This window comes from Thalia democratica, chromosome 1 (assembly GCF_965202585.1).
Source record: "Thalia democratica chromosome 1, ktThaDemo2.hap1.1, whole genome shotgun sequence".
NCBI classification, from domain to species: Eukaryota; Metazoa; Chordata; class Thaliacea; order Salpida; family Salpidae; genus Thalia; species Thalia democratica.
Genome location: NC_139165.1, coordinates 57,857,127 through 57,874,913, shown reverse-complemented (window position 1 = coordinate 57,874,913; position 17,787 = coordinate 57,857,127). Strand labels below are relative to the sequence as shown.

Below are 17,787 nucleotides of genomic sequence, written 5' to 3'. Positions count from 1 at the left end.
TTGTTTTATTTGACCTATTCCAAAAAAAGGTACATAGTATTATCAGTTGAAAAAATTGTTGTAGAGAATTTATTCACAATTAAATATTAATATTGAATAAAAAATTATATAATTTGTTTTAACCCCGAGCTTAGTAAAAATTTATAAAAAACTAATTATTTTCTAAGTGGCCCCACACTAAAAGTCAAACACCAATCCAATGATTTTTTTTTAATCAAAGACAAAGAACTGTTCTCTAGAATAAAAAAAGTTTTTATTTAGCTATTAAGATAAGGAAAATAATTGGGTCTAAAGTTTAAACATTTATTAAAAACTCTTGAAAAACGTTACCAAGCTAGCTTCACACTCGTATAAAAATATGGCAAAGGTTATGAAGATAATTTTGTAACTAACTAGGATGATGTCGCACCAATATCAAACTGAAATCTAGTTTTCGGTTTAAAATTGATAAGCTCAAAATTTAAACCCTAATTTTAGAATGTGCTTATAACAAAAAAAAATACATCGATAAGACATTTCTAAAGTACGCACTAAATTTTAAATAACACATTTATCTACTATATTTAAATAATCATAACAAATAAACTAATAAAAGTGTTTATATAGAAATTGAAAAATCTTACATATTATGCTGAATAAGGTTGTAAACAGTTATTGAATAATCAAGGGAAATATAAGATTTTAGTGAAATAGTCATTTTTGCTGTTGCCTTAGTTTTTTTTTCAATCAGATGAACATACCTATGTTTTTAAGAATTTAGAAACTGTTTATGAATAATGCATGGGCTGACTTAAAGATTAAACTGATATTAAAGCATTGTTAAAGTAAGTTTTTAAAGCTTAATCTTTTATTTTTTATATTTTTTTTGTATTTTTATCTTGCAAGGTTGTCTTCGTGCAATTTTGTGCTCTCGTGCAATTTAGACCCGTTCCCGTTTTTGTGTGTTAACAAGTCAACAACCTTTAATGAGGCTATAAGTCCAGAAGATAAAACTATGCAGTGATTTTAAGTTGAATTTGTATTAATAGGTGCTTGTAATTGACGAAATTACAACAAATATTGAAAGAATTCATATTATCAGAAAATTATCCAATTTTTTTTTTGGATAAAATTAATCAATTTACGTTAAAAAATCTGTATTTTTCGTATCTTTATTAAATTTATTAATCTTTAGATCAAGACTTTACAACAATTATGCTTAAGGAAAACCAATTCTTATAGTTCAACACATCCACCAATAATATTCTGTCATCGTTACAGATGGCAGAATACATATAATGTAGTTTGAAATTGTGTATAGTTAATAGATAATTCATAAAAGGTGAATCTTAAAGTTTTAATACTAAGTATTAACTGAAACATCTAAATCGTTAGACCAGAAGTTTCTTGTAGACTAAGAATTAATGTTGATTTTTTTTCAGTCTCGGAATACAGATACAAAAAATTTGTGTCAGTGTCATTACTTTAAATAGATCGAATACAAAAAGTACCCTTAGTTGCAAACTTTCAAAAAATAAAACCGATATCATAGTCTAGCGGTAACTAGTGGTCCGATGCTCCAGATGGTGTAATCGCAACTTTATACAAGCGAAAACTTCCAAATTGAATCATCTGATTAACTTAAAGATCACTTTTTGCTGCATTGTATTTTTTTGAAATACATATGTAGACTCACAAACTATTTAATATCGTATTACTTATACTTTAACAGAAAATAGTGGATTATTTATAAGTTTTCAATTTTAATATTTGTAATTTTAATTCTCATAAATATAATTTTACAAACATTTTTCTAAAACTATTTATGTAGCATAAAAATTTTCTGTAGCTATTAAATTTTTTTATTAAAATTTGACAACATAAGAAATGAATAAAATTTTAAAAGCTATATTAAAAAAGAAGCAATGAAACAAAAAATATTATAAGTTTTTGAATGACTCACATGGTTTAATTTAAAAACTAAAACTAGTAGATGAAAAAGCGTTTTAGACACAAAACAAAAGGACTCCAACGGACAGTTAACGTTTAGAAAAATAATTTTATATAATGTTGTATTTAAAAAAACTAAAATTGTGTCCTTCAAATCATAAAGTATTCTTATTTAATTACATGAATTTTCGAAAACTATGAAATAAGGAAACATAACAAGAGTCAGATAGTTTTATTATCTATAATGTTTTTGACAATTTTCTTTCTTCTTTCAAAATCAATAACTAGTAGAGGTTCTTTGGTCATCAAATCACGTGGTATAAATTGAAACATTTCTAAAAAATCCACAAAACCGCAGCTTCTAAACATTTATTTCAACTTAAAAATAAGTAAAAAAATTTGGAACGGGTCTAATATGCATGAAGACACTTTATACGAAAGAAAAAACTATAAAAAAACCAAAAAATATAACAAAATAAGTTACCGACCGAGGGTAAGGGGTAACAGTAACAATGAAAAATAAAAAAAAATTATAGTAATTAATTACTAAATAAATAAAAAATTAAAAAAAAGACCGAGGGTAAGGGGTAACAGTGATAGGAAAAAAAAAATTAGTTAAAAAAAAAACAATGTATTTAAAAAAATTTATCCGGGCAAAAGTGACCCCTTTGTGCTAAATTGACGCCGTGCAAAATTGTCTTAATGCAAAAATTTCCCTTCGTGAATATTTGACTACTTCTACTCAAAGAATTTACTCTAATTTTACTAAAACTTTAGAAAGTACTTATTTATTCCGAATTAGAAATATAAACTAATATATTATATATAATAAGTATACAGATGTATGTATCAAAAAATATTTTTTTAAACTATGTACAACAAAACTTTTTGAATTTTTACCTCACAAATTTAAAATTAACATCAGTTTTGTGATAAGCGTTTTCTAATTATCATAGCTTCTTTAACTACTAGGGTAATAGAGAGGTTAAATAACTTCTTTTTACAAGTTGGTGTTAATTTGTAGAGTTTTAACTAAGCTATAAGTTGCTTTTTGGTTTACCTCTTCCATTAGGAACCTACTGAGCTCACCAACTTTCACCACTTATATCTCAAAAACTATTTAATTTTTTTAAGCAGTTAAAAACTCCTGATAGCTTAAATAAAACTCTACAAAGTCAGACCAACTAGTAAAAAAAAGGTTGACCCACCTATGCCCTTAACTTAAATGTGATTAAAAAGCTTAGTTGTTTATTTAAAAAAATATGGTTTGTTTTAAAATTAAATTATTAATAGTAAATATTTTAAATTTAACCATATGCATATATTTGAAGCACAGTTTAAACGGTTGTATCCTAATAAAATATTTTATCTAACCCTAACAACATTCATCTAACTGATTTTTTGGAAAACATCTTTAAAAAGTATCACTAGTTTCTAAAACTAATTGTTAGTTATGTATCAAAATCTGGAACACTTTACATTCTTGGAGAGCTATTGTAAACACTCATTTTAAATTAAGTTTTAACGGTTGTAACTTAAGAGATGCTATGGATAAAACTTAAATACTTTAAGTTTTACTGTTTTTATATTAAATAGTTGCGCTGCAAAACTTCAGTCGTGTATTAAAAAAATTTTAGCTTTAGAACTAAATTACGAATAGATCATATTCATGGGAATGAAGGTATACTTTTGTTTGAAGTTTAGCATAGCTTTAAAGTTAAATTTTAAACGGTTGTAACTCAAGAAATATTTATATCAAAACTTTAAACATATAAGATTTTGGTTAGTTTTTTCAAAGGATTATCATAAAAGCAGTTATAGGAAAATTAGTAATACCATTTTAAACGAACTGTTGACCTTTAACCATTTAAAAACGCACTTAAAAATGAATTTTACTAGAAATACATATAGTTGTTTTTAGATATCCTGATTTGAAAATTACAAAATTTGAGTCATCCTTTAGTCGTTTAAGTTTTTTTCAATAAATGTTTTGAATAAATTTCATTATAGTCTGAGGGGCTGTACTTCAGTGAAACTTAAATAAAGTTTTAAAAAGTTAGTTTGTTGTATTTTAAGTTTTTTAGATAAAGCGTTTTTGCATAAACTTACTTTAAAGCTATGCTCAACCTTTTGTTGGTTGTACACATATTCCTAGTAGTCAACTTTTTTTTTTCTACTAAAAGCTCTACTTTTGAAATTAAGGTAGCCACGCATTCTCGCTGTTTATACCTAGTATTAGAATAAGAGTGTACGTTAAGGTTCTTATAAATACAGCGAATTTAGAGTTTCCAGCTGAAAAAAAAAACGTTTTGAAAATATCACAGAAACACCCAGTGCAAAACTTTAAATTATCTGAAGAAACTTTCACGCCGGCGGAATTTCGATTTTATGAAAACCACTTCAATTCAAACTGTGTGGAAATCAAAAAATACGACCTCAGATTTTTTAGCTGTTAAACTTAAAACAACTTAAAGAAAGTTCTATGGAGGTTATTCCTGATTTTATGTAATTTTATCTCTTATTTTAAGTTTTTTGGAACTTCAGATTATATTTTCAAAAAATCAAGTAGTTCCATCATAAAACTTTCTTTAAATCGTGCTAAATTGTGAAAAATATGTTAATGTCATAAATTATGTGTAAAAACATTTCCAGCTAAAAATTCCAAGGTCGAATTTTTTGGGTCCCATACAGTTTGCATTTTGTTATTTTCAGAAAATCGAATTACGCTAACGTGAAAGTTTCTTCAAATCATCTAAAATTATACATAGGGTAATTTTCTAATGTTTCCGAAATATTAATTCTTTTCCAGCCGGAAACTCAAAAGTCGCTGTATTTATAAGCACCCTAGTATATAAAGGGTTCCCAAATGTTTTTAGAAAATTTTCTCCTGGTTTTCAAAATTTACTTCAGGTTTTATAAGTACACATTTTTCCGTCTATTTCTAGTTTAAAATCAAGTTTAAGGTAAGAAACTGTGTTAAATGGTATGAAAACATTGAAAAGATATTGCTTAGCTACTTTATTTGTGTTTCTTAATAAAAAAACTTTTTGATGACAACAAAAAGTTTTATCTATATGATAGATTGTTTATGTCAAATCGAATTTTCAATACTGAACATGTTAAAATTGTTAAAAATTCCAGGATATTTTAGTGATTTTTGTTCAAAACTCCAGGTTTCCAAGTTTTTTTGGTAACCCTGTATATACAAACCAATAAATTCCTGTGTAATAAACATCGATTTGTGTAAAAAATATTTTTATTTCTTTTCTAAATTATCTTCACCTTTAAACTGCTAAAACTTTTTATATATTTAAAGTATTTATATACCTAAAATTCCTTTACATTGCAAACTTGATGAAATGATTTAATTCGATCAGGGGGTCATTTTTATTTTCTACTTTGAAAAGTGAACAATTTTGTGGATAAGTTTGGAAAGACAGTTAAGGCCATTATGGGGGGGTAAGCCATGTTTTTTATAAGTTGATCTTATTTTATAGAGTTGTTTCTAGGCTTCAAGATGCTTTTTATCGTTTTAAAAAAATCGAATTATTTTTTGAGATAAGACCAGTCAATGTCGGGCCGCATAATAGGTTCCCTATGGAAAGGGAAAACTAAAACAGCGAAAAAAGACTATTTTATTTTAAATCTATCTCCACCTACATTTTTCAAGCAATCTTCTTCAAACTTTTACAGTTTAATCTTTATACAATAACAAAAAACGTTACTTTGAACTTCAAAAAATTCTATGCAAATTTTTTTTTTTTTTTTGAAAAAAAGACTTTTCTTTTTATTTTTTTTCATGGTTGCCACAGATCAAGCTGAGAAAAATTTCCTGACTTTTCCTGACTTTTCAAAATCAAACTCTTAATTTGAAATTATTCTAAAATACATAATCTAACACTTGAAACTATACAAAGCTTTCAATCTAATTTTAATACATATTAAAACAACAGTTTTTTTTTGCTGAATTCAATCATCAAACTTCCTTTACATCACTTGAACCATCTGTGTATGATTGATGTATTTGCAATAAACAGCTCTATCAGCAAAATACTTGTATTATTACCTTATAAACACAGCTTGTCCATTATTATTCCAGCAAGATGTTTTCGAAATAAGGTCCAAGGCCAAAATTTATTATGTATGATAACTTTGTTCGGGCCATATGACATGACTTTGCTATTGCACTGTCAGGAAACATTTTTTTGTTCAGCTCCGCCAGTTTGTTACACGAACTGGCTGAGTAATTGCACTTGACAGTTTATAATGCCCATAAAACTTCAGCGGTTGTGGTTTGTGACTTATTTACCAAACCTATTGATGGGCTTACACCACTGCTCTCACAACTTGCTACTCTGCCGCTGCTCTCACCACTAACTTCACTGGAGCTTGATCCAGCATTATAGAAAAATTATTGGATTCGGTGAACTCCTGGCCTTTTATTTCTATGTCCAGCTCCATTCATATGTACAGGGAGTGCTTTTCTTCCCATATTTGACAATGACATAGAACATGAACACCACTTGCGTTTAAACTTTTGTGTATATATCACAGTTTCACTATGGAAGTGTCCTTGCTACAGATCATATATACTAAAAATCTTACAAAATGTGCTTGTTCAAGTAGGGTACTTCAATACTTCAATATGTTAATAAAAAAATGTTCCAGTTTTATAAAGGATATTTTACTAATTTATACCAGATGAAGGCATTAGAAATTGAATAATTTTGTAAATTTCTAGGAAAATGTTGGAATTTTTTCTGACTTTAAAGGACTTTTAATTAATTTTTACCATTTGAAGGCTTTGGAAATTTAAACTGACAAATCTGACTTTTTTTTAGTTTTATCAAATTTCCTGACTTTTCCTGACTTTTTTTCAAAACCCCCCTTTTTTTTCTGACTTTTCCTGACATTTGTCATTTTTTTAAATTTTTCTGACATTTCCTGATTTCCTGACCAGGTGGCAACCCTACTTTTTACATAAAATTTTTATTTTTTTAAATTAATAAAATTCATAAGTAGTCTTGACTTTCATGACCTTGTGGCAACCCTGGTCTTTGTTTTCGTATACGTTTTTTAAATTGAAGATTCTTAAGAGTCTTTTGTGTTTGTTAGAACTATAGAAATGCAATTTAGCAAAACAAACGATAAGAATATAGAGCGCAAACAGATTAAAAATGTAAAGCATTTTTTTTTGTGATACTATTTTCTAAACTTTTAGTTTTGAGAAAGAATATTTTTAACTATAAAAAAGTAATACTTTAAGTTAAATATTGTTAAACAGAGAAGAAATATTAGATATTTTTCATCTAAAAAATAATCTAGCTTTTTCTAATTATACTGATTGTAAAAAATTAAATATGTAAGTTTATAAAAGTGTCTAAATATACAAAATTATCTAATTTTAAACAAACTCTTCGTTTTTTAAATCTTGAAGCATACAGCAAAATATTTTTTCTATTTCTTCTAATAATACTAGGTTTTCAGTCAAATTATCACCCATTTCTTTCAATATAAAATGTATTAGTGCTCCTGTCTGAATTTTATTTTTAAATAAAATTTGAGTACAAAATAACAAACGTACGACAACTTACTTTTGTGAATATATTTTTTCTATAAGCTTCGGGTTGAACTTTACTAAGTTTATAATAACTCTTCAATAGTGTTAAAAAGTGCATTTCTGTGATAAATTATTTACCATGTAAGTTAACCAAGTAAAATTATCTAATTTTACAGACATTATCTATGTAATCACATTAAATCTACCGCCAAAGAAGTACGCTGATAAATTTAAATAAGTTTGCCCAAAACGTTTTATAACTAATCGCTTGAAAAATATAAAATTAATTAAAAAATAAAAACAAACCATTTGAGGTATTTTCAAAAACTTTAGTACCTTCAGCTTCTTTCATAAAATTTTTACCAAGTATTTGCAAATTTTCGCTGGCTTTAATACTTTTAAAAACAAATTTACAACAGTAAGCAATTTCTGATGGTAAAGGAATCCGTGCATCAGTAAAAAGAAGAAGAAAACTGATGAAAATCAAAACTATTTACATATACTTTATTAAGTACAATTGTTAAAAACTATTACTCTTTTGTCTTAGTTTGGTTTTTTTTAAATATTAATATTTTTAAAGTTATTTGTATACGAGCGTGAACTTGGCTTGAATGGCTTTTTTGTAATTTATTTTTTAACTAAACTTTAAAACCTATTATTTTCAATTTCTCTAATGCTAATTTGAAACTTTTTTTATAATTTTAAAAAACGTTCTTTTGCTTAGCTTTTCACAATAATTTTCATCGAATTGAGGTTTTAGTTTTGTAGTGGGGCCCCTTTAAAAATTTAATGTTTTTTAGCATTTTTTACTTTACATTGTTTTTCTCCGAAAATAATTTTTATTTTCAAATTTTTTTATTATTAACATACTTATTAAATTGAGTTTAAGACGTTATTAATTTTTTTTTATATATTTTTTTATAACATATGCTTTAATAAATTTTTAAGAAAAATTCCAAATTTGCACGGTTTTAGTTCTTTTTTTACATGGTTTTACAGCAAAAGTAAATTGTTTTTTAAATAATTTTTATTTTAAACAGACTTTTATAATCAAGTTTTATAACGTTATTTAATTCTTTCCCAACTTATTATTATTTTTCAAATATATGACCCATTTAAGTTTTACCTAAACTTTTAGTATTTATTTGATCAAGAAATCCCTCAAATTACGTAAACAAAAAACTCAGGTAAAACTTGTATAGGTCATATATTTGAAAAATAATAATAAGCTTGAAATAATCTAATAACGTTAAAAAACTTAGTTATAAGTCTGTTAAAAATAAAAATTATTTAAAAAATAATTTACTTTTGCTGCAAAACCATGTAAAAAAAGAACTATAACCGTGCAAATTTGGAACTTTTCTGAAAAATTTATTAAAGCATATGTTATAAAAAAATATAAAAAAAAAAAAAGTAATAACGTTTTAAACTCAAATTAATAAGTATGTTAATAATAAAAAAATTTGAAAATAAAAATTATTTTCGGAGAAAAACAATGTAAAGTAAAAAATGCTAAAAAACATTAAATTTTTAAAGGGGCCCCACTACAAAACTAAAACCCCAATTCGATGAAAATTGTTGTGAAAAGCTAAGAAAAAGTACGTTCTTTAGAATAAATAAAAAAGTTCCAAGTTAGCAATAAAGAAATTGAAAATAATAGGTTTTAAAGTTTAGTTAAAAAATAAAATTACAAAAAAAGCCATTCAAGCCTAGTTCACGCTCGTTATTTGTTTCTACTGTGTACTTCAATTTGAGTTTATTTAAGTTGCTAAATTATTGATTTAAGAACAACAAAACAAACTTTTTAGTAACTTTATTATCAAGCTTGTACAAAATAGTCTCCAACACTTTGAACACATAAGTTTTCATAGATGAAATTTTACACAAACTAAACAACGCAGGCAATATTTGAACATACTGTAAAAAAAAATATATCAAATTAGCAAAAACTTTTATACATATAAGTTATATACTTATAGCTTATTTTAAGATTAACAACCAATATTCTCAACTTGAATACAATAAATAAATACGAGTTTATTAATTCATGATTGTTTTAAAAAACGACATTTCACTCAGTTAATCAATGACATTAATAAGATCCTCAGTTACAGTTAAATTCTTATTCAATTATAACTATAAGTTCTTTAAGTACGCAATTTTATACCTTTAAACATAAAATGATATGTACAAAGACAAACTTTATACTGAAGGTTATTAAAATAAGAACATAAAACTTGATTTTATTCACCGTATCAAGTTCCTGATATACTTATAAATATAAGTTAATAAAAACCTTAAACTGCATAACAAGTCACAGCTACAATCGTCTTTGCAAAGTTTTGACACAAAAGGTTTGAACTTTATAACACAAGCAAAAAAATGATATACTTGTTACTTGTTTTGTGAAGTCTTAGATGATAACAGAGGCTCTCCACATTCCCTAGCTGCCAATTATAAATTAGGTATACAAAAACTAGTGATGTACAGGACTCACTATCCGGGACTAGTGATGAAAAAAATCCGGATCCGGTCCGGACGGATTCTAATTTGACAAAAAAGTCCGGATCCGGGTCCGGCCAGATCCTAACAGAGATCCGGCCGATTCGGATCTAGTTAGTAAAAAAGAGCATACAGAAAAGTATTTTTTCCTAAACAAACCCTGTGTAAATTAAAGAGTCATTTTCGTCAGAAAATACGTTTAAAAATTAAACACCTACCGTGATTGGCTCATTTTGTACACGTGACTAATTTACATTTGTTTACATTAACTATGAAACAAACATTTCAGAAATGCAACTCTTTACCTATGTTGTAAAATTAAAAACTTTACTACCAAATTGTCGACCTTATGGCTAGCTGTTCTACTAATTATTAGATTAAAGTAATTTAAGACTCAGGCCAGTGTATACTCATTCTAGCTCAGGGGTCGGCAAACTGCGGCCCACGGGCCAACTGCGGCCCTCAAAGTGTATATCTGCGGCCCGCGAGCATGTTTTTTATTTAAATGGAATGCGGCCCGCGAAACAAATAGCTGCGGCCCGCGAGTACTTAAATGTGGCCCTCGAGCATGTAAATTTGGCCCGCTAAACAAAACTATATTTGAAATTGACTTTTTCAAAAAAATACAGTATTTTTAAAAATTTTGTTTCTAACTTCCTTGATATCATTTAAAAACCAAACACTATTTATCATCCTCACTGCTTAAGCTTAAATATGTGAAAAAATACATACAGTAGTTTAAGTTTTTTTTTCTATTTTAAGTTTAGATTTTTCTTTTAGTTTTAAACAACAACATCTTGAAGTGTTTACAAAAGCTTACGTACAAGGATTTGAGCGTTTTTTAGATTCAGTAAGATGACAATGCAGTAAGTAATATTGTTTAGTATAAAGATTTTTATGTGTACAAACATTGTGCAAAGATTACAGTGCTTTATTAACTGTCAATTCTTTATCATTTAGGTCTTTTGTTTGACATGAGATTATAAAAATGCTTCTTTCATAATTGTTTTATCACTATATTGAAATTTGCAAAGAAACATTTAAAAAAATCAAAAACTATTTACTAAACTTAAATAATTTTTAAATTGGAAATTATTTTGTTGAAATGGCAAAGTTTTTCAATCTTGGCTTTTTACATTTTTTAACTTTTAAAAACACTTACTGGTTTGATGTAATTGATTGTAACTTTTTTATTTCGAAGAATTTAAACCATGAAAACTTTAAATAGATTATTAGAGTATTTAAGGGTCTTAAAAGAAAATTTGTTCTGTTTAAAATGAAAATGATAATATATGTTTTGTTTGTACTTTAGTTAACTTAACAAAAAAACTAAAATTTTAAATATGTTATGTGCAGTGTATTGAATATATAAAGATTATTTTCAACAACTTAAAATAAAATAATAACTAAATAAACAGAAGTTGGTTATATAAAAAGTGTACAAAGTGATCTACATCTGTTTTTTAAGCTAATTTTTTTCAGATGTCAGCAAGAGTTGCTTTTAAATGACTACGTGAGATGGCTATCTACAAAATGCAAAAGACTGGAAGAAAGATAAAAAACAACACTTAATGATTACGAACTAGAAGAGGAAATGAATATCAAGTTTTATTAATTCTTTTATTTCATCACTGTATTTGTAAGTCGATCTTTTATTGTTATGTAAATATTTTGCAAGCACAAAACGTCTTAAAGATTGCTTATTTAATTGTTAAAGATTTAGGTGGAAATTAAAAGAACAAAACGGTTATTTTAATAAATTAATTTATAAATAATGATAGAAATAACATTGGGACATATGTATTTTATTAAGTATACTCTTTAGACTTTAAAATATAAAAAAAACATTCTAAATAGGACCCTTATAAGTAGCTAAATGTGACTAAAATCGATTATAAATAAAAACTGACTAAAACTAAAACTGCGGCCCGCGGAAAATTTTGAAACTTAAAATTTGGCCCGCGAGAACCAATTGCCTGCCGACCCCTGTTCTAGCTAGTTTTTTTTTTGACTTAAACATTGGCAACTCTGCTAGTTTGAAAATTTTTGGGAATTTTTAAAAATCTAAGGCTGCCTCAGGCTAGTTTTAAAATTTTTTGAAAAACTCAGGCTAGTTTTCTTTTAGATTTTTTATGAGTTTGAGATGATCCAGTTTTCAATATTTTGTGATTTTCTAGTTAATTTTGTTCAAGAAGTTGATTTTAATTGATTTTAGATTATTAAGGCTATAGGAGGGTCCACCTTAATTTTTACAAGTTGATCTTATTTGATAGATTTTAATCTTAGCTACCAAATACTTTTTGCAGCTTAACAAAATTTAAATTAATTTTCGAGATACAAGGGGTCAAAGCCGGCCAGCTCAATAGCTTCCTTATAGAAGGTGAAAACTAAAAAGGCGAAAAAAAAACCATTCTATTAAAAATCTATCTCTTCCTACAGTTTTTAAGCAATTTTATTCAATTTTTACAGTTTACTCTTTACTAAATTTTAAATCATTTGAGTGTAGGAAATTTTTTTATGTAGGAAAAAGTCCTTTTTTTTCAAAAAAAGGTGCTTTTTTGAATTTTAGACCTTAAATTTGTACATTTCACTTATTTGAAATTCCAACACTCAAAAGCTTTTAAACTATGTAAGGAATATTTTTTTGAAAACTTGAGGTACCTAGCTTAAAAAACCTAGGAGGAAATAGATTTTTAGTTAAATGGGTATTTCTGCATTTTTAGCTTGCGCCTTCCATTAGGTCCCTACGGAACTCTCCGGCTTTGACCGCTTATACCTCAAAAACTACTTTGAATTTTGTAAAGCTATAAAAAGCATCTGGTAGCTAAGATAGTATTCTATTAAATAAGATCAACTTGTAAAAAAAATGTTTAATTTCCCCTATAGCCTTAATTGTAAACATTTCTTAAAATGTTCAACCTTGTGGCTAGCTGTTCTACTGATTATTAGCTTTAAGTAATTATTTTTTTTGGTTTTTCAAAACTCATTCTGACTCAGAAAAGTTTATAATCATTTAGGTTAGTTTTTTTGAATCAAAGAGTGGCAACCCTGATATTAGCTAAAATTAGGTGATATTCTGGTTGCCAAAAATTATGGAAAGTTTATTAGTTTAGCAAAAATGATATTTTAGTGTTTTTTATTGTTCTTTCAATTTGAAGTTTTTTTTTTTGTTCTTTCAATTTTAATAAAATTTAAATGTAAATGTTGTTCAGAAAACTAGCAAACATACCAGCTACGATTTTTAACAGTTAATCTTAACTAGACCTTAATAACATATCATAAACTTTCTTACTGTTTAATTATTTTAGCAGCACATTAATATTTTTTAGTCAAATTTTTTTTTTAACTATACTTTTTCAAAATTCAAAAGTCTATAGTTAGATATAACACATAAAAGATAAACTTTACACAATTATACTTAGTGAGTTAAAACTAGATCCGAATAAAAAGTCCGGATCCGGGTCCGGCCGGATCCTAATTTGAAAAAAAAATTCCGAATCCGGGTCCGGTACATCGCTAACAAAAACACACATTTTATTTTGAATAGCTGTTTCAGCGATATTACGTATACGTCAACAAGGTTTTTATTTACTGTAAAACAAATTACATACTTAGGTACAAATTTGTATATAAAATAACCTGTTACGTTATTATATAACAAACATGTACTTAGTAAGATTCTTAAACAGGTTTTAAAATGATTGTTAACGGCAGTGTGTTGTCTATTTAGAACTGTCTACTTCTAGTATTTATGCGTTACATAATTTAAATCAAATTTTTCTAAATATACTTGTTTTTATTTCTTGCTAATAATTCCCAATTAAATTTAAAATCAAATTTATTACTTTTAGGTTTTTACATATACTGTAGCAGATAGCTTAGTAGAAAATTTAAATTTATAAAAATACTGTAAAATCATAAAAAATGCACAATTTTCTATCCTAATAGTTTCCTTAAAAGATAGCTATACAAAACACAAATACAGTTTCAGACATGAAAAGCACGTCAATGCTACAACTTTAGAACAGTACATATAGAGGGAACGGGTCTAAATTGCACGAAAACAAAATTGCTAGAGGTTACTAAATTGCACGATAATAAAATTGAAAGAAGCCAAATTTGCACGAGGGAACAAAATTGCTCGAAAACGATTTTCAACGAGTTACATTTTTGCACAAAAGAAAAAAAACTAAAAAAATAGAAAAGTTACTGACCGAGGGTTAGGGGTAACAGTGATATTAGATAATAAAATTAAATAACAAAAAAAATTTAAATTTAAAAAAATAACTAAAAAAAGAAACAAAAAAATTTAAAAATTTACCGACCGAGGGTAAGGGTTAGGGGTAACAGTGATAGTATAAAAATAAATAAATAAATAAAATAAAACTAATAAAAAATTACAAAATAAATAAAAAATAATTCAACCCGTGCAAAAATGTCTCCGTGCAAAATTGTCTGCTCGTGCAAAAGTTTTTTCGTGCAAAAGTGACCCTTCATAAGTTTTGATAAAAACAATTCTTATTCTGAGCTCTAACATTTTATGTAACATAAACAATCAAACAAACATTTCTGGCCATCAATTCAGGGAAGCACGCGAAGTTTTTCAATAAAAATTCAAATAGTTTTAAAATTGCTTCCATCACGCTTTTGTTACCTTTATTATACAAAAAAAATTTAGTATGACAATGTAATTAAAATACTTATAGCTTTATGTATAGCAGTTTTCACTATAAAGACATAACATTATAAAGACTTTTAACAATTGCTTATCAGTTGTTTCTAACAGTTTAATTAAACGATAAAAATATGTATTTTTTTTCATAAACTAAATATATCTTCTACTTTAGAACTTGTTCATATACCTTCACATAAACAACTATTATAAAACAAAGCTGTGATAGTATTTGAGTTTAATTATGTAGTGTAACTTTTTATTTTTATGTTTTATATACTAAGTTTAGGAAACAAGCTGATAATTATCAAACGTACTAAGGTATATAAATATTTAGATCATAAAAAATATAAAAATTGTAAAAAAATTAAATCTTTTTGATGTAAACTATAAACTAAAGTACAATTAAATTGTTTCTAAAAGCATAAAAAAGATAATACACTTACTGGTATTATGTATCAGTTTTATTTTTATTCATTTAACAACACTAATCACTTTAGTGTTCAATACAATCAGAATTTCGTCCCCTTCTTTGGATAAAGGTTGATAAAATTAATTTTGATAATTAGTGCTATAGAACTTTTTCATGTAACACTTGAGTTTAACGACGCGTTTGTAATAGATTGTAATAAAGCTTTAGCTATATGTGTATAAACAAAATATTTAATTTAACGTCCTACCAGGAAAACAGAAATTTAAAATATCTCTAATTTTATTGAATTTAAAATTAAAATAAGCAGTTGTGTTGATTCTTTAAAAATAAAATATTGAAGTATGAGTGATAACTGTATACAAGGCATTTTATTTTGCTCCACACCCCCTGTGACTCTTTATGTGTTGTCACTTGTGTAAACCCAGAAAAAATTCTTTGAAATAAGTATAAAAAAATCAAAATTTAACTCAAAAACATTTGTATTGATTTCAAAATCAAACATTAAATGTAGTCAAAGGAAACATCATTAAATTATGCAAATATTTGATACAAAAAATTGTATGATTTTGATTTTTTAAGAAAAAGCTACAGCTTCCATTAGAATCAATTTTTCAATGCAGCTTTTTGACAAATTAAATCTTTAATGCGCTTATGTACACAATTTAGATGTATTTCATTCGTTTAATTTTTATGACACTAAAAATGCTAAAGAGTACATACATGTCGAAATTATCTCTCAGGAGTGCATAACTAAGTTTAAATGAATACTTAAGCTAAAAAGCAGAGTCTGAAATAAAAGCAAGTTTTTTTTGCACATAAGTATACGAGTCTGCATATTTGCAGAAACGTACCAAACTACATGCCTGGTACAAAGTGTCACTTTAGTACAGCATCACTTTAGCATAGTTTACGTTAGTGTTCTACATTAATAAAGTATTAATTCTAAACTTACTAGCCAAATTAAATATTTACATAAATAATAAGTGTGTTATTAGTATTTTTCTTCAACAAATTAAAACAATATAAAGCATTAAACTTTCAATTATTATTTAATTTACCAAGTTCTTGCTTTATAGTACAAATTTTTATGAGTAGGTGTCAAATATACACGAAGGGACTCTTCTCAACGAAGGGACATTTTTGGATGAGGTCACTTTTCCATAAAGGGTCACTTTTCATCGAAGACACTTTTGCAAGAGCAAACAAAAAATAACTGCTATAGAAGTATAATATTTTCATTAATGTTTTCTTTTCTTTTTTATTTGTACTACCTAAACTATACTATTACCCCTAAACTTTACCCTTGGTCAGTAACTTAACTTTTTTTGCGTTTTTCTTTGTTTTTTAAATCACTGTTACCTTTAACCCTTACTGTCGGTCGGTATTTTTTTTTATTAATTTTTATTTGCTCCTTTTATTTTTACTATCACTGTACCCCTAACCCTTGTAATGAAATCAACATTTAATTTTATAATTTTAGAGAGTGTGAGTAAATATGGAAGTTTTTGTAAAAATAAAAACATTTTCTAAAAATTCTCAAAACAATTTTTCCGATTTCCAAAACAACATTGTTTATTCGAAGGAATTAATTTCTTTCTAATGCATATACATCGGCGTTTGTCTTTCAAATACGCGTTAAATATATATTGTTCTGCTGGTTTAGCGTTCACGATCAATGAAGTTTGAATGATCAACGCATTATCAAGTTAAGCTGAAGCCTATGAAGTATAAACTACATCTAAGAAAATACACACTGTCTAGTGAAAAACAGTCTATACATTGTCAAGCGACCAGAACACTTAATTTCCGTCTAAGAACTAACGCCGTGAGAACCCTAATTGTAACGATTATTTCATCTAGACTGTTAGTAACATTGCATGCTTGTATTATTATAGATTAGCTGTTTACTAATTTATATAGTTTATTTCTTGAGGTTTAATAAATATTACTACATAATATACTACTTGACATTAACTAAAAGTGTGTTTTATTCATAACTTAAGAATAAGTTATTTTAAGTAAGACAAATATTTTCAACTTTAGTACTGTAAGCTACAAATAAGTATGTAAGACACGTAGTTTAGCTAAGTACTTGGAGACCACATATTTAAGACAATAAACATAACCAGTATTATAAATACATCTCTGTGGTTTTACCCTTAACCTCGGTCGGTAAGTTTTAATTTTTATTTTTTCTTATTTTTTTCTTAGATTTTATTAACTCTCGTGTAAAAGTGACCCTTCTTTCAAAAGTGTCTTCGTGCAAAAGTGTCTTCGTGCATATTTGACCCGTTCCCTATTTTTCTTGAAAAGTGTAGTTCCTCTCTAAAAGTAGAGCCTAAATAGGATAATTCTAACTTACTGCTTACTTGCAAGTGATTTCTTTGAGTTTAAATGGTAATTAACTTAAATAAGCTACCAAGATTTTTCTTACAATTTCCTCATTATCTAATTACATTTTTAAATGAAAATAACTTTGATAAGTATTGTTCAACTTGAATTAACACTTTGAAGACTAAAATGCGTACTCAACATGGTGATGACTGTATTAAGTTTAATTTTCAACATTTTATCAAATATAATCTTAATTATGATTTAATTAATTAACTAAAAAGTATTGATCATGATCTAACTAAATTACATGCAAAAGTAACTCCGTATTAAAGTGACGCCGCGTTAAAGTGTCACATC

At 26.6% G+C, this 17,787-nt stretch overlaps 1 protein-coding gene across 1 annotated transcript in view; it reads right to left on the bottom strand.

Moving 5' to 3' along the window:
- Positions 1 to 1,942: 1,942 nt before the first annotated feature.
- LOC145833547 (uncharacterized) overlaps positions 1,943 to 17,787 on the bottom strand; it is a 36,689-nt gene continuing 20,844 nt past the window's right edge. Inside the window, exons 10-15 of the mRNA XM_082940718.1 lie at positions 14,557 to 14,645; positions 9,291 to 9,406; positions 7,796 to 7,962; positions 7,524 to 7,609; positions 7,344 to 7,465; positions 1,943 to 2,290 (exon numbers count right to left, since the gene is read on the bottom strand). Of these exons, the coding sequence (XP_082796844.1) occupies positions 2,152 to 2,290; positions 7,344 to 7,465; positions 7,524 to 7,609; positions 7,796 to 7,962; positions 9,291 to 9,406; positions 14,557 to 14,645 (719 nt within the window). The 3' untranslated portion in view covers positions 1,943 to 2,151. The remainder of the gene's footprint in view (positions 2,291 to 7,343; positions 7,466 to 7,523; positions 7,610 to 7,795; positions 7,963 to 9,290; positions 9,407 to 14,556; positions 14,646 to 17,787) is intronic.